Genomic DNA, 22,258 nt, shown 5'->3' with positions numbered 1-22,258 from the left:
AACAATAATTTAAGCTTTTTGTTGGTCCTGATATTATAGGTGAGCCTTGTTTTCCTCTGCTCTGAACAGTCAATACATTTGTGCCCAAAAACAAACACCCACCCCCACGGATTCTAGTAAGATCATCCTTTATTAGTTCAACAGTGGGGAAATTCACATAGTACCTCGGCCTTTTAAACATCCGACTACTCAAACATACATTACAACTTCCACTGTAACTCACTGCTTCAGGAACACTGGTTTTTAATACATCACTGTCTTCATGGCAGCATATTGTATCTAAATTTTACCACTAACGAACCAATAGAAACGCTCCAAAATGACCTGAAATCAAATCTTTTTTTTTATCACTGACCTCCATTAAAAGCTAAGCAGATCTTTTTCTTCTGTTGGAAATCCAGTATAAAGACCAATGTGTGTAAGACAGCCAAGGAAAGATCATTGATTAAATCAGATATTATGGCTATTGTAAATGCTCACATACACTATAGGGACAAAAGTATTGGGACACCTACTCATTTATTGTTTCTTCTGAAATCAGTAGTATTAAAAAAAGAAGTTTATCCTGCTTTTGTTGGAGTGACTGTCTCCACTGTCCAAAGAAGGTGGCTTTCTTCTAGATTTTGGAGAAGCACTGCTGTGAGGATTTGACTGCATTCAGCATCAAGAGCATTAGTGAGGTCAGGGTGTTGAATGATCACCACCCCCACCTCATCCACTGCTCCACAGCTCAATGCTGGAGGGCTGTAGACCCCTCTAACCCATGTCTGGCATTAGGCATGGTGCCAACAGGTTCATGTCTATCTGCTCCAGACAGTCCTATTCTATTGGCAGTACTTCTCTACAGTTATTAGAAAAGCATTTGTACATCTTGTCTCAGCAATGAGTGCAACTTAAAGCAGCTGAATGCCTTCATTAGAAGGGGTGTCCACAAATATGTGGACAAGTAATCACCCACATATTTATCACATTCTCTGACCCAGAGCCCCTTGAAAAGGAAAACGGTCTAGTCTAGTCTTGCTCAAGCACCCTTCTTTTCTTGGTCAAGCAGTGGCCAGTCCTTTGCGTGTAGGCGGCCGGAGTTATCCACTACTCATAGTGGATCTTCTATACAGTCAAGCCTTTAGCGCTTTAGCTCTTCACACTGAATAAACACTTTGCGGTCGGGTTTAACGATCCGCTAGGGACAGGAGCCCTCAGGAACGTACAGTATCTCACTAAACAATCCATTCCCATAAAATTATGCAGCACATTTTTGAGCGCCGATCCAAACACCAGTGACGCAGAATCCACCCCTGATAACGCTGGGAAGTTGGGAACACAAGCTGCAGCTGGCAAGTAGCCTAACGTGGCCTATACAATGTTTTCGAGTAAGCAGAAAAGACAGAGAGTGAGAGAGAGTGGGTTAAACAAGAGGCCTGTTTGTCACTCACTGGTCTAATTGTGGTCTTCCTGTAAGTGATCATCAGTGGCCGTCTGATGTTTTCTCATAAACAAGAGCCTGATCCATATTATCGTTTACAGAGTCGACTGACTCAGAAAGGAGCCAGAAACAAACTGATGAATGGAATTTACTAGCACAGCGACATCAACAACAGCACCAGTCAGAAGTGCTCCATAGTGACCAATAGCTGCTCTGAAACGACGTCATTCTAGCATACGCACGAATAAAGCATAACATGGTCAATAGTCAATCAGTCCGTAAACCCAAAGACGAAAGGGCTGCGATGTCATTGACTGTATTTGTATGGAAATGAGCTGCAGATCAGAATGAAGTGAACTCGGCACGTCACTTTTTTTTCCCCTTGCAGGCCGGCTTAGCTAAAGTACAACCAAGGGACATTAGGTCACCCGTGGTCAAGTGATCAAAGCGAGCCGTTGCCATTAGACACACACTTGCACACACAGTAAGAGAGAGAGAGAGAGAAAGTCTTACTGACCCCAATACACAGAAGACAAGTCTACTAAGGAATCAGCTTTTGCAAACACAGCTTGTTTTCCTCTCTAGATTCTCAACAGTAAAGTCTAAGGGGGCCAAACAACAGCCCACCCTCTCCACATAGAGTTCTACAAGCCCTCAGTCTTCAAGACATCTGAGTACACTATAACGCAGTTCACTGAAAATAAGAAGAAATGGGAGGTATTACAAAGATGCCACAATGTTTGATGTCATGTCAACGATCGACCAGAACATTAGCACCACCTGCTTAATACTCAGTAGGTCTTCCTTGTGCTGCTTACAGTGCAGGACCTCTGAAGGCATTCTGCGGTATCTGGTCCCCAGCCCTGAGGAGCAGATCCTTTAAGTCTTATAAGTTGTGAGGAGGAGCCTCTATGGATCGCATCAATAGGCCTTACCCCTGAATACCAGGAACACCCCACAAGACCTGCCTGATGTTCTGAAGAAGGTCTGACCCATTCGTCTAGCCTTCACAGTTTGGCTCTTGTCAGAGGGGCTTAGATTCTTATGCTTGACCATTTTTCCTGCCTGTAACATCTTCATCACCTCCAAGAACTGACTGCTGGTAAATACACCCTTCCTTACAGATGTAGATGATGATAATCAATGTTTTTCACTTTAGCATCTGATAGTGGTATTAATGTTTTGACTGATTGGAAAATATATATATATATATATGTGTGTGGTTGGTGTGGCACAACAGATAACACCACTACCTGTGGGCTACCATACCATGTGAGAGACTGGGGTTCGATTCCCAGTCTGGGTGGCTATGCTGCGCTACACCAATAAGAGTCCTTGGGCAAGACTCCTAATGCTACATTGGCCTACTTCTGTAATACGAGTAACATTGTAAGTCGCTCTGGATAAGAGCATCAGCTAAATGCCATAAATGTAAATGTATAATCATCACATGTCAACATCAAATATGCATTAATCAAAACCATTATTTAGGCCTAATTCTGTGTACTACCATCTGGTGATCTTGATGATTATGAGCTGTTTTATCGACTCTCCACAATTTATGGTCAAATCAAGTTTTGGAAGGAGAAATACCTGTTAATTTGCTGTCCCATTTGACAATAAGCAGCAATCACAACTCCTGGTAAAGTGGGACAAAAGATAATCTACCCCTGAAAACAATTTACAGACACACAATTATTGTTAGGCTTTCTGGTACCGTTCCCAACCCTCTTTCATACGTATACAATTTAGAACCCCCTATAGTTCACGTCAGACTGTGATGTCATTTCATCTACAATGGTTTCTCATGCTCCTGATTTTAAAGTTGGCTGGGTCATGCCCCCAGAAATGGCATCCCATCTTCATAGCTTTAAGCATTTACCCCAGGCATCCCAAAGATGAGCTAAACACCAGGTTTTGATCAGTAAAGTACTGAGGATCAACCCCACTTTTCCCGTTGTCTCACCCTGCATTGTCTGTATTGAAAATGAACATTCACAGAATTACAGTAATTGACCATATTCCAAGACATGTCTGTCATGAGAACATGTCTGTCATGAGAACTCATGACAGCACATGACGTGTCACGGCTTGTTTATGCCGATGCTATGTAGCAGGGTTTAAATACAGCCTTACCCAGAAGTGCAGCTGTTGATAAAGAACATCAACTGAATGTAAATGTAAATCATCAACTATGTCATTAGCTGATTAGAAGATTACATTTAAATAGCATAGTTAAACAATAGCTCTACACCTGCTAGTTAAGTGCCCTTCTCATGTGCCTTTGTTCAATGCTCAATGTTCAATGCTGACGCAGGGTCCTATGATTACTCTGTTGTCAATTTCCTGTTTCTTTATTGCGTAAAAAAGAGAAATCACCATGTGTGTCTTTGTGCCGCTTTAGATTCAGAGCCGAGTGCCTCGTCACAGCTGCCCTCCACTTCCTCGCTTGGGGCAGGAACATATAATTCACTGGAATGCCTGGGAGCTTTTAAGTGGCATTAATGTGATGATTCATATGTGACGCTTTTATAATGTGAGCATTCACATCCTCATGAACAGCTAAGTGTGAGACGTGGCTTTGAGTAATCAGCCTGGCAAAAAGAAAACAAACCTAGGTATCAATCATGAGCTAAATAAATAGTGTTTAAACAGATGAATTAGAGCAGGAAGTGTACAGTACTCATTACAGTTCAAAGCAGGAGTTCTGAATTAGCCGCGGCGATGCGACTCTGGAAGAACCTGATGAAGACGCCTGTTCTCAGCTTACTTTTTACATTGCTATTAATTAAAAACACAGAAGGCTTAACATTTGTTTGTTTTCTTTAACGAATATATCTGATGTTAGCTAGGTACAAACTGAACAGTGGAAAATGTACCTGTAAATGTATTTCTCGGACAAACTAACACAATGGCACATCGTCCACTTAGGAGAAAAGACCTAGGGTCCTATCTTACACCCTGCGCAAGGTGCGATGTGATGCGATGTTATTGCTATCTTACACCCTGTGGATTTTAAGGGATGGCGGGTCAAGCAGAGCTGCACTTGAAGCTCGAAAGGCTCTTGGTGCAGATCAGCATAAATAATAACAAATAATTTTAATAATTGGTTTATTGCACAATGCTCCTAAAATGCTCCATGATTAATTAAGAGACTTATTACATGTCTTTTGCGCACTTCGAGCTGCATAAGGCGTACTTTTCCAACCATTACAATAGCAAAGACACACTGACGCCCAAAAAACAAGCTGCAGGGTTCACAGTTGGCAGTTCGCCTAAAAAGATCGACAAAATAGGGCCCTTAGTGTAGGAGTCCAGTGCTGTACCATTTAGCTGCAGATTTAGCCTCTTTGCTCATATGACAAGGTCGCCTTTGTTACTCATCCAACACGAAAACTACCAATTTCTCACTGTTATTCACTAATAAAGCTTTTTCAGATGTATTGCTCTGTGGGCTTTGGAACTCTTAGCAGTCACAAGCTCGGACATGTCATGTTGTTTATAAATGATTAGATGGTACACAATTTTGCTGTTTTATGGCCAGCACCACATGTGAATACCCATATATTCAAATAACAACGCCCGTTCCTCAGACGCAGTCAGAACCGTAATCAACAGAAGGATATCCTAGCAGCGCATGCTAATGACTAGTCATTCACCGAGAGAGGCACAGCTAGTACTTAGTGCTTCTTTACCGTGGAGAGCTTGTGGCTGTTACACCTGGACTTGGTGAAGCTGATATGCAGGTAACAGATGGCCTGCTTCACACCGTCTCTATGGGAACGGGGGGTATCCGCCCCAATGGTAAGGCAACGGCGGCTGGACGTGAGTTTTCAGGGATGTTTGCTTGTTTGCTTTGTAGGACCCAGAGGTGAAAAGTAACGAGTGACACTTACTCAGTTCATGTATGAATGAAGTTTTGATGAATTTGTAGTTTGGTGAGTATTTTCATACGCCAATACTTCCTTTCATTTTCATCCTAAATTCTCTATTTGTGCTTTAATTTCATTAAAAGAGCTTGATGTTCACACCTCTGGCTTTAAAGCTTTGGTATTTTATTATGGGCCAAAAGAAAAGAGAGAAATGGCATTTGACTTATAGCAGTTTGACTGTAGGCTATTTAACATTTACTCAGAATTAAGTACAAAAAGACAGATAAAGCAGTCATAACATTAGTACCACCTGCCTAATATTGAGAAGGTCCCCTTTGTGCTGCCACAACAGATCTGACCATTTGAGGCATGGACTCCACAAAACCTCTGAAGGCTCCAAATCTTATGCTCACTCCTTTTTCATTTGTCCTGCTTTTAACAACATCATAACCTTCAAGAACTGACTGTTCACTTACTGCCTAATGTATCCAGCCTTTGACAGATGGGGACACTGTAGATGAAGATAATCAGTGTTTTATACTTAGCCTGTCTAATGCCGATTATTATTATTATTATTATTATTAACAATAATAATAATAATAAAGTAAAAATACCTTTATTTTGAAGTATAGCTTTGGGTTACTGTAATGGGCGCATATGGACTAAACAGCCCACACAAACACATTTAAAGATTTACAGAACCCAAGTTCAAGGAGAGGCCCAGCAGTAATGCTTTTCCCATCCTAAACTACTAAAGGACTGTAGCAGGAACGCTGCAGCCTCCTAAGCAGCACGCACACAGCAGGCAGCACACATTACTTCCACTAGAGACTGCACGACTGAACAGGAAGGAGCCTCGCGTTCAACAAATGTGTGTTTATGCAACCTATAGTCTGTGCGAATGCAGTACCAGTCAACAGTGTGGACACACAATCAAATGCCTTGTTTTCATTATCTGAAAGACATAAAGACATAGGGTCTTTTTTAGTTAAGCCTTTTTAACTTAAATACTTAAATGTGTTTTTAAGACATATTGTATACATGACACATGAATTAATGTGTTAAAGGAAGACTCCAAGTCTCCAAGTGCTCAGCATATGAGAGAAGTTTAGTTTTTTTAATTGAGTCTTGAAATTCTGGTGTCCAAACATTTGACTGGTACTGTACGTACATGAACAAAGCTTGCTTATTTGCATATTTGTAGTACAGGATCAGTATACGAGTCTGTATGAGTGTGTCTGAGAACATACATTTGACTAAAAAGGCTAGCCCACCTGGTGAAGCATCCTCGCAAAGAAGAAAGTTGGTGAAGCAAGCAGGTGCTAGGCTTAAAGCTAACCCAACTACAGCACTACTCTTCAGCAGGTTAAATGCACACCAAGCTATCAAGACAGGCTGTTCATCTTCCATTAAAACAAGCAATCACTCCATTTCTTTACCTTAGAGTACTTCACCACAAAATGACTGGAAATGCCCCGGTGTGTTTGCTGCGTACATAAGCGCTTGTGTATACGTCCCTGAGCGACGGCGGCTTGATGGGAGCGTTCTTGGAGGCCCTTTTTCCTTGAACTTGCAGAAGAATGTGTTGTGTAACATCTCCAACTGACAGACACAAATACACCAGGCATCTGTCCCTCACTCTGTCTCTCCCTCTAATGACTTAACAAGAGACAAGCGGGCCACCTTAAAAGCTTAGCCATGTTTCCCCAGTCCACCCCACAACACATACACACACAAAAAGCACAGCCAGCACAAGCAGCCCCATGTGGACCAATACAGGCAGACAGGTTGACCCTGTTTTCCTGCGTTCATGTCCAGATAGCTTTCGCATGCTCGTCCCACCGATGCTGAGGGTCCCTTGGTGTGTGTAACAGTGCCCAAGACAAGCACGAAGGACGGAAGCAGGACAGAAGCAGGAATCTGCACTAATCCCTCTAACCCTGGTTTTATTATTCGTTTTTAAATCCTTATGCAGAAACTGTTGTGAATTATTTGGTAAGCGCTTGGTTTTGGTATATTTTGTGGAGTGCTGCAGGGTTCTATTTTAGGGCCTATAAAACTGTTAATATGGTAAATATGATAGCAATGTAGTTATGAGGGTGGGCTTACACACAGCGTCTAAAGGCTGAACTCTAGAGCAGAAATAAGGCTTTTGAAGTCTGGAGGCTTCATAAGATTATCACTTTACACTGGAGCTGTTTACACCCGGAAAGAAGCCGAAAGGAACCCAAACACAAAAAACATCAACAGGCCCTGAGCGGCGGGGAGGGGCCCAGAGGCCTAGCTAGGCTGTTATCAGTTCCAGCGGGGGAAATACGGACAGGAAGCTCATCTGAATGAAGGGAGGGGAGGCCTATCGGAAGCGCCGAGTAAACAAGGCTCTCCTTTTTAATCATCCCGACTCACGTTTTTCAACTCGGACGCTTTCATCTTGCCTTCTCCCCAACGCATCCGCCGCCCCACAGCCTCCCCCGAGCCGGAGATAGTGGCATATCCTCCAGAGAGAGACAGAGAGAGAGAGAGAGAAAGAGATCCCTAACTTTATACAGCTTACATATATCCACAGAGAAATGTTGAATGATCAGCACCCCACCTTATCCCTACCTTATCCCCAACTCAGTCCAAAAGTACTGAATGGAGCACCACCCATCATTCCAGAGAACACAGATCCACTGCTCCACAGCTCAGTGCTGGGGGGGCTTTATACCCCCTTATATGCCTGGCATTAGGCAGCACGGTGCCAATAGGTTCATCTGTTTATCTGCTCCAGGGAGTCCTATGCCAGTGCTTCTCTACAGGGACTAGACAAGCTGTGTGTGTGCATTTGCACAACTGTGTCAGCAACGCGTGCAACCTAAAGTAGCTGAATGCATTCGTTAGAAGGGGTGTCCACAAACCTTTGGACATACAGGTGGTGTATTTTCCTATAAAGAATAAAAACAAGTTGTTCGTTCTATAAACACAGTAGAAGCCAATTAGCAGCTGCTGGCTTCTGTTAAAGTCAACATGTTTTCATGATGCTTCGAAATGACGGTGTGTGATAATCGGCCGTTTGCTACAGATGCAGGAAAAACTGATCCAGGAACAGTCATATCACCTTTCTTATGAAGCTAAGCATCACAGTCAGGCTTTAGAACATTAGCCATGGCTAATCATACACACTGTCTTTGTGCCGCCGTTACAAAGGTCAGGGTGACCTCTTTCCTAAACAAAGATCCCCAGCAGAAAACAAGCTGGAAGGAAGAAGAAGAAGATGAAGATGAAAACAATTGAAAAGAATCTCCGAGGGGAAAGTGAGCCTTTTAAAACGGTTTAGCTTCTATTAATTGGGCTGAGAGCCCATCATGGGATTAACTTCAAAAGGTGCGGTGGGCAAAACCCCAAACTGCCCCCTTATCCATCCTCCACCCCCACCACCAACCCCCTTAGCTTCCCCTCCCACTCTCTCTGTGGGCTCAGGCAACAGCTGCCTTTCCCCTCAAGTTCAAAGCCATCCCAGAATGCATCGCTTCGACCAGGGCACGGTGTGTCTGCTTTGTACCGCGAGCGACCAGGATTCCTGACCCCTCGGACGCGGCCAAACGCACGGATGTAGAGCCTGCCAAGGCATCTGTGCTTCTAGCCTTTTCAAAGGTACGGGCGCAGGACCAAAGAGCGCAGAGATACTGATATCGGACGAGAGGGAGGGGTTTCGAGGGGGCAATGGTTGGAGTCAAAATCCCTTGGTGAAGTGCTTGGCAGTGTTGCCGCCTGCCGCAGCCGAGGCCAGTCCCTGATAGTTGGAACATGACCTTAGCGTAAAGTGTGGAAGGGTTTACTGGGGCATAAGGCACGGCTTTCATATGCCTAAAAGGGATTTTTTGCATAATTGTGAAAGGTTTAGTGAAAGATGTGTGGACTCAAGACTCTTAAAGAGGACTGAACCAGTTGTCCAAAGTGTTTATGGTATCAAAAAGCTCAGAAAGTTACTACATGGAACAGTAATGAATATGATGCAGGTTAAGACGTAGAAGAAACCAGTGCTCCAGTGAAGTTTTTCAGACTGAGCAGCATTGGACTAAGTAAGCACTAAGGCACCAACAGGAGAGAAAACATCACCACAGACGGCTTAACTGTATCTGGCCTCCTCAAAATAACCAAAACAGACCAAAACTAACCAACACGTGCTGACCAGCTAACCCTGAGTGGTATTTAGCTTAGTTGGCTCACTTGCATTATCTAGAACAAACTAAGGAACACATGCCGACTAGCTAACTCAGTGTAGTCTTTAGCTCCAGGACCAAGACTGAGTAGTACCGGACTAAGTCAGGAATCAGGGTTAGCCCTGAGACACTAACAGGACTAAAAAAAAGTCACCACAGACTCTAGCCTGAATGCTTATCTGGCCTCCTCAAAATAACCAAAACAAAAAAAAGCATAAACTACATAGCACATGCTAACTTGCTAACTAGCGTGGTAGTTAGCTTAGTTGGCTAACTTGCATTATCTAGAACAAACTAAAAAGCATGCAGACTAGCTAATTCAGTGTAGTTTTTAGCCTAGTTGGCTAACTTGCGTTATGTAAACATGCAGACTAGCTAATTCAGTGTAGTTTTCAGCCTAGTTGGCTAACTTGCGTTATCTAAACATGCAGACTAGCTAATTCAGTGAAGTTTTTAGCCTAGTTGGCTAAGTTGCGTTATCTAAACATGCAGACTAGCTAATTCAGTGAAGTTTTTAGCCTAGTTGGCTAAGTTGCGTTATCTAAACATGCAGACTAGCTAATTCAGTGCCTGAATGTTTTTCTGGCCTCCTCAAAATAACCAAAACAAAAAAAAGCATAAACTACATAGCACATGCTAACTTGCTAACTAGCGTGGTATTTAGCTTAGTTGGCTCACTTGCATTATCTAGAACAAACTAAAGAGCATGCAGACTAGCTAATTCAGTGCCTGAATGTTTTTCTGGCCTCCTCAAAATAACCGAAACACAAAAAACGAAACAGCACGTGCTGACTGGCTAACTCAGCGTAGTCTTTAGCTCCAGGACCGAAACTGAGGAGCACCGGACTAAGTAAGAAATCAGGCTTAGCCCTAAGGCACCAACAGGAGGAAAAAAAACATCACCACAGACAGCGTAACTCAATCCAGGACTAGACTGAATTTGTATCTGGCCTCCTCGAAATAACCAAAACAGAAAAAAATAGCCCTGGGGGAGAGAGCCTGTGGTAGTTTCACGTCTGTTCTGTCCTACTGACATATAATCTTTTCCAAAAACGTAACTCAAGCACGGTTCTCTGCCTCAACAACAACAGAATTCTTCAGGACGATTAATATCCCACTTTCAAAACGCAAAGTACACAATCTGTACATGATCTGTTTCCATTCAAGACCAGTGGCTGCACAGAGATTACCCCCCCTCCCCCCAAAATTAAATGAAACGTTTCCACCATCATCATCATGTCTAATCTTGTTTTTCTCCCTCTCTCTTTCTTTCTGTGATCTGCTGGCTGGGCCCAGTAAAGCGAGGCGAATCCGGGGCCCCGAGAGACAACCGGTGGCTCTGGAGAAACACTGCGCTTAAGGAGATCAAAGCTGGACTGAGATGTGTAATTACTGGCGGTTATGAAAACTGGCTGTCATCTTCTGCCATGGATGAGCGTGTCGAATTCGGAGTAGCCTGAGGACAGCCAGGCAGGCACGCCTGAAAAACTTTGAAAAGCGAGTAAGAAAAGTAGAGAGAGAGAGAAAGCGAGTAAGAGAAAAAGAAAAATACAGTCAGAAATGCTCACAGAAAGTGATTTGTCCACATCGTCCTTTTTCCTCCTTGGTTAAGATGCTGTGTTCGATATGGGGCTTGGAGATCATTAGCAATGGAGCAATGAGAGCATTATTTATTGACCTCAGAAGTTGGTTTTCAGTGCAAACAACTGTCTGAGCACAAGTTTGACAAAACAAGACTTTATGTAATTGTAATAAGTCTCATAAAATGAAACTTCAGAATCACTTCAGAAGGACAGCAGTGAAGACGTGTGGCTCTTTGCTGCGCAGCAAGACGCTAACCTAGGGTCTGTAATGTGAAAACGTAAGAGCAGTTTATTAATCCACAGGCAAACATGTAAACATATGACTAACTTGTGTTAACTATCCAGCCCAAACTAAATAACACATGCTGACTAGCTAACTCAGTGTAGTTATTAGCTTTTAGTTGGCTATATAGAAATAATCAGAAACAACTGCCATTCACCCCCACTACCTTACTCCCCAAAAAATATTGCTCCCCTACTTCAAAAAAAAAAGGTACCAGGTACACTTTGGTCATTTACTGGAAACTGAGCCTGCGTCACCACAGTAAACTTGTCAGAGGCTATAGGTCGAAGAGGAAAGAGGCTGTGTTAAATAGTCAGAATGATGTATCCTCTTTTCTCCTATTCTTCCTCTGTCTCTCCCTCCCTCCCTTCCTCCGTTCCCTGGAGGAAAGCAGCATAAAGCCAGAGCACAAAGCGCTCCCCTGCAACTTAGGCCTGTTGCGACAGGTCGGCGCACCAACAAAGAGTACCTCGCATAGTACAACACACTCTTTGTGTGGTGAGAGAGCACCTTACCCAAGAGTGGGTTATCCTGACACACACACATACCCACTTCCACACATGCCAGTCGTTTTTTTTTTGCCCATATGAAAGCAGCGGGCTCGCCACATGTAAAGGCTGTGTAATTCCTTGTCAATTACAACAGACAACACTGCCTGTTTTGCTACTCAAAATACCGCCGCAGCTAGCGAGTGAAGGGAGGGCAGGCAATTTCACGTGTTTCTCCGAGACCTTCTGTTTTTCTAGTACTGTTTCTACCCTCCACACAGTTGTCCCAACTGACCACATGCTAACAAGCCCTGTGTGAATGCTACGGTCACACAATACGGTTTGGGATAGGCCAAAGCTTTAAAGTTGGTAAACGAATAACAATTATCGCACATTTTTCAAACTACGTCAGATGCAGACCACCAGCTGGGTTAAGGTCTGGTGTCTACGGGTTTCTTCCATAGTTTTGCACGGGAGCTACAAGGCTAATTTTGTTTCGTACACTAAAAACACTAGTAGTGTCCACCTTGAGGCCTATACTTACTTGCCTATATGTTCTGCTCAGTTTTACAGACAATATCATACGAACTCTGCTTACGAATTTGCTTACGTTAAGACTTTAAGTTGTTTAAGTTGTGTAATGACTCTGGCATGCTAATTGGTGTACTTACGCTTCTATTAGGCCTACTTGTTAGCTTCATTAGCCTCGAGGCGTCAGTGCAGAACTACAGAAGCACTAACTTCAGACTAACTTCAGACTAACTTCAGACACCAGACGACTTAAGAGGTTAAACTGTGTAAATTAGATTTCTGCTGAACGATTACTTTAATGGGTGTCCACATGGTTCCACAGGGTTCAAATCTTTACATGATTAGAATTTACCGAATTACCCCCCACCCCATCAGCTTTATTAAGATTATCCAGTGCTGCCCTGCACGTCGCCTTCAAAACGAAAACATCTGGCAAAGCCTGGCCTCCCAGCACAGGCCCAACAGTTTACAAGCCCACAAATCTCTCACCTCCACTACAGCCTGGGTGGGGTAGCTGGCACACACACACGCACACACACACACACACACACACATGGACCCCTCACCAGAGCTTCACTGGCAACATCACTTCTTGTCAGCCAGACAGCGGCAAGATCTCTGATGAGATTAAAAAAAAAAAAAAGTGATCCTATCACGATAAACACGTGTGTCATCGGCTCTTTGCTGAGAAAGATTTAGCGCCTCTGTCATCGCCAACGAGGAAATTGACAGCGCTGAGATTGAGAGGCGTGGGGGTCACTGCGGTTTAGCATACAGCATCTCGTTTACCTGCTTGTGAAGTTTTGCCAATGGGAGGGAGCTTAGAGTGCAGTCTTGTCCAAACAAGCTAGCTGTATCAGAGAGACACTTCCAGCGATGCTTAAGGCTGATATGTCTGGCAGGCCAATGTCTGATATTGACTTAGGCCTAATAATACTATTAGCACTAGTACTATCACTATTAATATTACTATTGTTTGCTAAGTTTAGACTGTTACCTACATTTAAGCGCAAGAGAATAACTGATAACTGATCAGAAATACTTTGGTGATCCATATTCAGATATGAGGAAACACATGTTAGAACTTCAAAGCATTTTCCATGGTGATGGTGATAATCTCAGCACCATATAATTAGCAGCTGGGTCAGCTTCTAGTTTAGCCTAATCATTTAAAATGATGACTGGGACTATATTCTGCACATATAGCGTATGACACAGTACATCAGAGGTTCTTTGAGTCTGTTTGATTGGAAACTAAAATGTTGGCACATATTTTCGGACAAGCTCATCCATTGTACTCTCTACCAGAGAGCAGATTTCATGAATCTGTTGCCTATAATTTGCTAAGTGTTGTTTAAATGGTGTATTTAGTAAGATGGTGATTTGATGCTGGTGACTGTCTGTTTGTAAAGCTTATTATTAAGTGCAATATTTTCTGTTGGATATTTTTTACCCTACTATGTGAAAGAGAATAAAGGAATTTGCATTATATGAGCTCTTATTAGAACTAATGCAATTTTCAATTGTATCAATTATCAACTCAAGGCTACTATTAGTAATATTATATAATATTATTACTATAAGTACTTCTATTATTAGTACTTATAACACTACTTTTAATACTATCATTGCAGCTACTGTTCAGGCTCATTTCCAAGCTGGGCTGCATCAAGTTTCATTCAGATATGATGTCTCCAGAGGTGTGGAATAACTGACTGCATGTACCAAGTAAAATTATGTCCATTTCTAAGTATCATCAGATTATATTTTGTATAATAAATATTTGTGAGAAACCGAACCCACTTTATTCTTTAACATTTGACCTTTTTTGGTTTACTGCCATCCTACTCTAACAAACTTTATACCCAAGCTATGTTCATAATTACTCAATAATGTCTGATGTATGTATCAATCATCTTCAGTATGGCTTTAGGCGACACAGGGCACCTCAGGAAGATGCAGTTAAGAGATCTGGATACGAGAAAGGCTCTGGCTCACAATGCTTCTGATCAATTTCCACACTGTAAAATCAGCTGCACTGAGCTGCTCCATCAATCACGGCCTCCACCATCATTACCTCCACTTCTCTAATGCAGAATCCAAAATAATTCGGCACATTTGCTGACCTATATTTGCTTCTACCGGAGTCGCTATTCCACTGACATTGCAAGACATTTACTTCTGGGTGCAGAAGAGAAGTCTAGAAGATCACCTACACACTTGCCTCAGAACAACCTCCTGACCGATGGTCATTCATTACATTACATTTATGGCATTTAGCTGACGCTCTTATCCAGAGCGACTTGCAAGGTGACTCGTATTACAGAGGTGGGCCAGTGTAGCGTTAGGAGTCTTACCCAAGGACTCTTACTGGTGTAGCGCAGAGTAGCCACCCATACCGGGAATCGAACCCCAGTCTCCCACATGGTGTGGTAGCTCAGTGGCAGGTAGCGGTGTTATCTGTTGTGCCACACCAACCATCCAGCTCCCAAACCTCGGCCCCTATGTTTTTCACAGGTTAGCCACTTCTGCACGTATCTGGGACTCAGTTCTCATTGCTGTCCCAAAACGTTGGAAGAGAAACTGAAGGGAACACGTTTTTAGATCTGCTCTACAACACCCTTCCATCAGATGACCACCCTGCATCCAACCCTCCTCCAGGGCCTCTCTCACCATCACCCCTGCCACCACAGGCCTGATGTTCTACCACCTTAAGCTAGCTCCCAAACTTTGGAGCCTGTGCTGACTCTCTTGACGCGCTTCTACTTGGGACATGATGTTTACTTCTTGAGGCTCATCTGACAGAGAGACCACAGAAATCACAACGCACTCTACTGACAAATCACCATTCTGTATCCACCCCCCCACCCCACAACCCACCCCACCCCACCCCACTCCAGTAAGCCCCTACCTGCATGAGTTTTCCCTCTGCGTATCCGCCGCTGCTGCCGGCGAACACGCCCTCCAGGATGATAGGCTTGGCCGTGGGCTCCTGCCTCAGCACGGTGACCTTGATGACGGCGCGGGGCGCCGAGCGCTCCGCCTCCACGGCCGCCGCAAGCTCCAGGCCCGCGTGGCCCAACGCCGCCTGCAGGGCGGCCGCCAGCAGCCACGGCCACAGCCCGGCCAGCCGCCGCCCGGAGACCCTCATTGGCCCGGCTGCATAATGCACGGACCACAGGGTGAACGGCAAGCTCCACGCGGCTCTCCTGCTGGCTGCTGCTGCTGCTGATGGTGCTGGTGGTGGAAGTGGAAGTAGTGGTGGTGGTGGGAGGTGGTGGTAGGTGGTGGGGGGGGTGTTCTCTTTACTTGATGATAATAAAGATAATGATGATGATGATGATGATGATGACGAAGATTATCTCAATCGAGACCAGGTCTACTGCTCTGGCCTTGCATGGTCCAGAAAGTTGGGGAAGGCAGAGAGGAGCATCAGCTGAGTTAACTGCAGCTCGCGTGCGAGCTCCTAAAAATCAGTGGTCATTATTAACAGAAGAAAAACAAGCAACAGACGTGCACGTGCTACATGTATCGTATCGCGCGCACGAGCAACCACAAGGTTGCCAAAAAAATCAACGCTGGCTAGCCTGCATCACTCACTGAGGAGGCCAGGCAGCACAGGGTGCATGAGGAAGAGCGCATGGACACTGCTGCTGGAAGTGGGGCTCTGCAAGTGTGCATTGATCCAGGCTCGTGCTGAAGCTACTCCACTCTGGCACGAGCTGCTCTTCCTTCTTCTTCTTCTTCTTCTTCTTCTTCTTCTTCTTCTTCAATCATGCAGGCATGGATCCTTCCCAAATCGGCTCCAGACTACTGGCACTCATAGACCAGACTGAAACCCACTGAATGTGTCAGATCCATTCCTCGGGGTTCCTCTGGACGGGGGTATGTATCCGCTTGGGGGCCCAAGGAATCCCCCCCACCCCCACCCCCCCAAACAACACTGGGGTTAGGGTGGTGGATGGATCCTCTCCTCCCAGCTTAATGATTTGTATCCAAACGCTGGCAGATTTCCAGGGGCTGATAAATCCTGTGAAAGTCAACGTGTGGAGAACTTGTTGCAAGCCTGGCTTCCTCCCTCCTTTGAGCGCAGTGCAGTGAGGGCAGTCTGCCTGCACGGATAGTCCAATATCCACACACACACACACACACACACACAGAGAGACACACACACAGAGAGAGAGAGAGAGATACAAGGCAAAGTTTGGATCAGCTTCTGAGCCCTGCGCTTTAGTCCACTTTGGAGCCGGACAGGCAGGTCAACCACGATCCACGATCACGTGTAATCCGCGCAGCCGAGCAGGCGTGCTGGCCATCATGTGAACCATGTTCGCCGCTCGAGCACCTTCCCAAAACGCGACTCCCATCTCCCAAGGTCCGGAATCCTCCCGAGGGGTAAAGAGAAGTTCCGCGGCTCCATAAACAAAGCAAAGCAAAGCAAAGCAAGAAAACCCTAAAACCCTAAACCCAGAGCTGAGCACTAGTCTGAGAACAGGAGGCTGCCTCAGAGGGACGGTGCCTGTTTTTGGAACAAGCTGGAGAAGTTGGAGAAGGTCCCAGCGGCGGAGAAGTGGAGAAGCCCGGCCGAGTGTCCCTCCCTGGGGATCTCATGGAGCGCCTACCTGCGGGCTGAGTGGCGCGGAGGGTGGAGCAGAGGCGCTCCGCCATGCTGAGAAACAGTGGCCGATGCGTGGCGCCCTCTAGCGGATATCGCTGGAGTCTGCACTCGGCGACTTCTACAGTTGTATCCCAAAGTTTGGGCATCCCTGGTGGATTTTCTATAACCTATCTATAATGTACAGAGAACAAGCATAAGCACACTTAAAGGCACACGTGCTGCTTATTTGCTTCATTTGTAATATGTGCAGAACTTGTAATATGTGCAGAACTTGTAATATATGCAGAACTTGTAATATGTGCAGAACTTGTAATATATACAGAACTTGTAATATGTGCAGAACTTGTAATATATGCAGAACTTGTAATATGTGCAGAACTTGTAATATATACAGAACTTGTAATATGTGCAGAACTTGTAATATATGCAGAACTTGTAATATGCAGAACTTGTAATATGTGCAGAACTTGTAATATATACAGAACTTGTAATATATGCAGAACTTGTAATATATACAGAACTTGTAATATGTGCAGAACTTGTAATATATACAGAACTTGTAATATGTGCAGAACTTGTAATATATGCAGAACTTGTAATATGTGCAGAACTTGTAATATATACAGAACTTGTAATATATGCAGAACTTGTAATATATACAGAACTTGTAATATGTGCAGAACTTGTAATATATACAGAACTTGTAATATGTGCAGAACTTGTAATGTGTGCAGAACTTGTAATATATACAGAACTTGTAATATATACAATATGCAGAACTTGTAATATATACAGAACTTGTAATATGTGCAGAACTTGTAATATATGCAGAACTTGTAATATGTGCAGAACTTGTAATATATACAGAACTTGTAATATATGCAGAACTTGTAATATATACAGAACTTGTAATATATACAGAACTTGTAATATGTGCAGAACTTTTAATATATACAGAACTTGTAATATGTGCAGAACTTGTAATATATGCAGAACTTGTAATATATACAGAACTTGTAATATGTGCAGAACTTGTAATATGTGCAGAACTTGTAATATATGCAGAACTTGTAATATATACAGAACTTGTAATATATACAGAACTTGTAATATGTGCAGAACTTGTAATATGTGCAGAATGTTCAGGCAAAATGATTAGTGATAAATCTCCTTATCTGAGCAGTAAGTGTTTATTCACTCAGTAAAACACTGATATTAGAATAAACACTAATAACATTCATACAGAAAGTTGTGATTTTACATCACTGTGTTCCATAAATCATCTCCAAAGCTCTCCTATTGTTTATAACTATCATCCAACACCTAGGTTGGTGTGGCACAACAGATAAAACCACTAGCAGCTAGTGAGCTATTACGCCATGTGAGAGACCAGGGTTCAATTCCCAGTCTGGGTGACTATCCTGTGCTACACCAATAAGAGTTCCTGGGCAAGACTCCTAACACTACATTGGCCCACCTCTGTAATACGAGTTACCTTGTAAGTCGCTCTGGATAAGAGCGTCTGCTAAATGCCGTAAATGTAAATGTAAATCAGAGCGTATTGATGGTAAATCTGCTGCTGCTGATGGACTAGAGCACATGCATGTTGTGCTGGATGGGGCCAACCAGGAGAACCCTGGAACCAAGCTTCGTTCTTCAGACTGGCTCACAGGATCCCAATGACTTTCTTTAGAAAGAGAAGTTCTTGCTCCTTTTACTGGATTCATGTTTAACACCATCTGTTCTAAAGGGATTTGAAGTTTCTCCAGTAAAAACTCTTATTGCTGAGAGAAATGCTTTTAAATAAAGCACTTAGGTGTCTAAAACATCTGCCCAGCACTGTACATATTGTGGAAAACGAAAAAGGAGGCATGCTCATGTATGGAGGTGTATTGTTGCAAAGCAAAATCTTTTTATTTTTATTTTCAGTATGTTATTAAAAGATGTTATGTCATAATTATCAAATAAACATCTTGTTTTTATGAGACAATATGTTGGTGTTATGATATATATTGTACAACAGCATATGTTGCATAAAATATCTACATAAAGGTGCACCCATTGCTGACACAAATGTGCAAATGCACACACACAGCTTGTCTAGGCGCTGTAGAAAATAGGACTCTCCAGACTGATCCAGATACACATGAACCCACTGGCGCCACGACTAATGCCAGGCATGGGCTAGAGGGGTACAATGCCCCCAGCTGTGTTTTCAGGAATGATGATCCAACATCCTGACCTCACTGGTTGAGATTAAAATCTAGTAGGAAGCCTTCTTCCCTGGACAGTAGAGACAGTTAGTCCAACAAAAGCAGAATACGCTCGTTTTAATACCCTTGATTTCAGAAGAAACAATGAATGAGCAGGTGTCCCAATACTTTTGTCCATGTAAAGAAAATGTGTCATAAAAATGCTGTATGCTGTAATTATGGCATAGAACATCTTGTAATTAATGTGTAAATATGCAGTTCTGTGATATTATGTTTTTTCAATTTCACCATTGATTGAATTAATCAAACCTCACTTGATGCTTAGCTTAAGTCAGCTTAAATCCTAGTGTCACTGAACAGCATAGGTGATTATATTAATAATATTAAGTGTTTAGACACTGCGAAAGATTCCTAAATCTCAGTGTTTATACAGACACAGAAATCAGATATCCTAAATGCTTCTTTTTCCATGATTGAGCATCTTGAACCACAAAAATAATAACTTATGCCATTTTTATGACATAAAATAATGCAATTCTCTATAGTACATCCTATATGTCCTAATTATAACATAATATGTTGTTTTTATGACATATTATCTCATTACAAAATATTTCCCCATAATATTAATATGTACATTTCATAATTATGACATAACATCTCATAATAACAACATGCTGAAGATTAAATGTTTTGCTTGGCAGCAAAACACCAGCACTTTTTGTTCGTTTTCAATATCTTACATTTAGCAAATAAAAACTGGACTACAAAATATGCAGAATAATGGTCTGTTGAACAGGGATTCCCAAACTGTGAAGCCATAGTCTTCCCGTTTACTTCTGTACAAGATTCTGTACTAGTTACAGTGGCAAGACAATGTATGTGAACTCTTTGGAATTTAATGTTTTTCTGCATTAATTTGTCATAAAATGTAATCTGATCCTCATCCAAGTCAAGCATGTTGACAAATATAATGTACCTAAAATAATGACACAAGATTATTATATAAAGATCTTGCAGGTCTTTATTGAACACACTTATCCAACAGTCAAAGTGGTAGTGGAAAAAGTAAGTGAACCCTTGGATTTAATAACTGGTTGACTCCCCTTGGCTGCAATAACCTCAACCAGGAGCTTCCTGTAGCTGTGGATCTGACCTGCACATTCTCCAGGAGGAATTCTAGCCCATTCTTTCTGGCAGAACTGCTTTAGTTCTGTCATGTTCCTTGGGCGCATCATGTGTCCGTCTTTCTTCAAGTGAGTCCATAATACTTTCATAGGGTTGAGATCTGGGCTCTGACTTGGTAAATGCAAAATAAGCTATAAGCTATTCTGTTGTGGACTTGCTCCGGTGTTTTGGGTCATTGTCATGTTGCATCACCCAACTTCTACAGAGTTACAGACACTGTCACATTTTCCTGTCAATCTTTTTATTACACTTGGGAATTAATTAATTCATCCCCTCAATGATTGCAAGCTGGCCAGGCCCTGATGCAGTAAAGCAGGCCCAAATCATGTTCCCTCCACCATACTTTAAGATATTTCCAATTTTCTTTTTACGCCAGATGTAGCTGATGTTCTTTCCAAACAGTTCAATCTTGGTTTCATCTGTCCACAAAACATTTTGCCATTACCGCTGTGGAGTGTCAAAATGCTCTTTCGCAAAGTTCAAGCGTGCAGCAATGCTTCTTTTAGTAAGTAGTGGCTTCATTTGTGATGTCCTGCCATAGACACCCTGCATGTTCAAGGTTTTAAGGACTGTAGACTCATGAAGACAGATGTTAGCCTGTACCAATGATGCCTTTAATCTTTGGCTGTCACTCAGAGTTGTTTCTTTACACCACTGATAATTCTCTGTTGTGCTCTTGGGGTCATTTTGACTGGGCGTCCACTTCTTGGCAGAGTATCCACAGTCCCAAATTGTCTCCATTTGTAGATTGTTTGCCTTACTGTAGACTGATGAATTTCTAGAGTATTTGTAATCACTTTGTAACCATTTCCAGCTTCATATAAATCAACCATTTTTTGTAAATCGTAAATCCTCTGAAAGCTCTTTTTGGTGAGGCGTGGCTCACATACATAAAAAGTTTGAGTGGTGTTTATCAGTCACAGCTCTAGTCCACACCTCCAAACTCATTTTCCTAGGAAGACTCCAGGTAGGCTAACACCTGACTCCAATTAGCATTTGCATTAACTCAAGGGTTCACATACTTTATCCACTAGCACTATGAGGTTTTTATGGTTGTTCTCAATGAAGACATGAATGATCAGAATTATTTAAGGCACATTATATTTGTCACTACACTTGACTTGGATGAAGATCAGATCACATTTTGTGCCAAATTAATGCAAAGGGTTCATATACTTTTTCTTGTATTACGTCTAAAATAGCTTTGCCAACAGTGCTGTACTACATCATAAACTATCATTAAAAGGAAAATCCAAGAATTCCCATCAAAATTTCTTTATGACTGAGAAAATTCTTTCAGAATGATTAAGTAATTCAGAGTGATTTGGTGTGCAATGCATCATTCTAGAGAAACATACCAAGTCAGAATTGTTCACAGTGGTGGTGATAGGAATCAGACGTCGAAGAGTTTATTACTACTTGGCAACGTTATGAATGCAGACTTTAAGAACCAAACCTGGTTCAACTCATTAGACAATTACCAGATTTAGTCAGTGCTTTAACACACTGTTATTGTTATCGACTTATGCTAAATTTAGGCTAATTGTGGCAGTAATGTAGTTAATACATATACTTATGTGTGGGCCTTTTTACAAAGTTTAAGGTGTTAAGGAGGGAATCACCAAACTGTGCTGGACTCGGGTCCACCAGGACAGAAATTGATGTACGCTGCTGTGCACCATATCAGTGCTACTTAATCCTGCTTCTAAGAGGCCCACCATCACGCACAGTTTTAACTGTTGCACTGATTCAGCCCTTCCGGTACCTATCAAGCCCATGGCCTTTTATTTTCACATCATTTATAAGATCTGTTGGGCAGGGAAAAGTTGAAAGTGTGCAGAGTAGCAAGTCACCAGA

At 42.7% G+C, this 22,258-nt stretch overlaps 1 protein-coding gene across 1 annotated transcript in view; it reads right to left on the bottom strand.

The window, feature by feature from the left end:
- Positions 1-15,533, bottom strand: part of rnf43 (ring finger protein 43) — a 140,202-nt gene extending 124,669 nt beyond the window's left edge. Inside the window, exon 1 of the mRNA XM_072663471.1 lies at positions 15,294-15,533. Within this exon, the coding sequence (XP_072519572.1) occupies positions 15,294-15,533 (240 nt within the window). The remainder of the gene's footprint in view (positions 1-15,293) is intronic.
- Between the last annotated feature and the right edge of the window lie 6,725 nt (positions 15,534-22,258).

This window comes from Salminus brasiliensis, chromosome 1, assembly GCF_030463535.1.
Source record: "Salminus brasiliensis chromosome 1, fSalBra1.hap2, whole genome shotgun sequence".
Classification (NCBI taxonomy): Eukaryota; Metazoa; Chordata; class Actinopteri; order Characiformes; family Bryconidae; genus Salminus; species Salminus brasiliensis.
The sequence above is the reverse complement of the archived record's forward strand: the minus strand, read 5'-3'. Positions and strand labels throughout refer to the sequence as shown.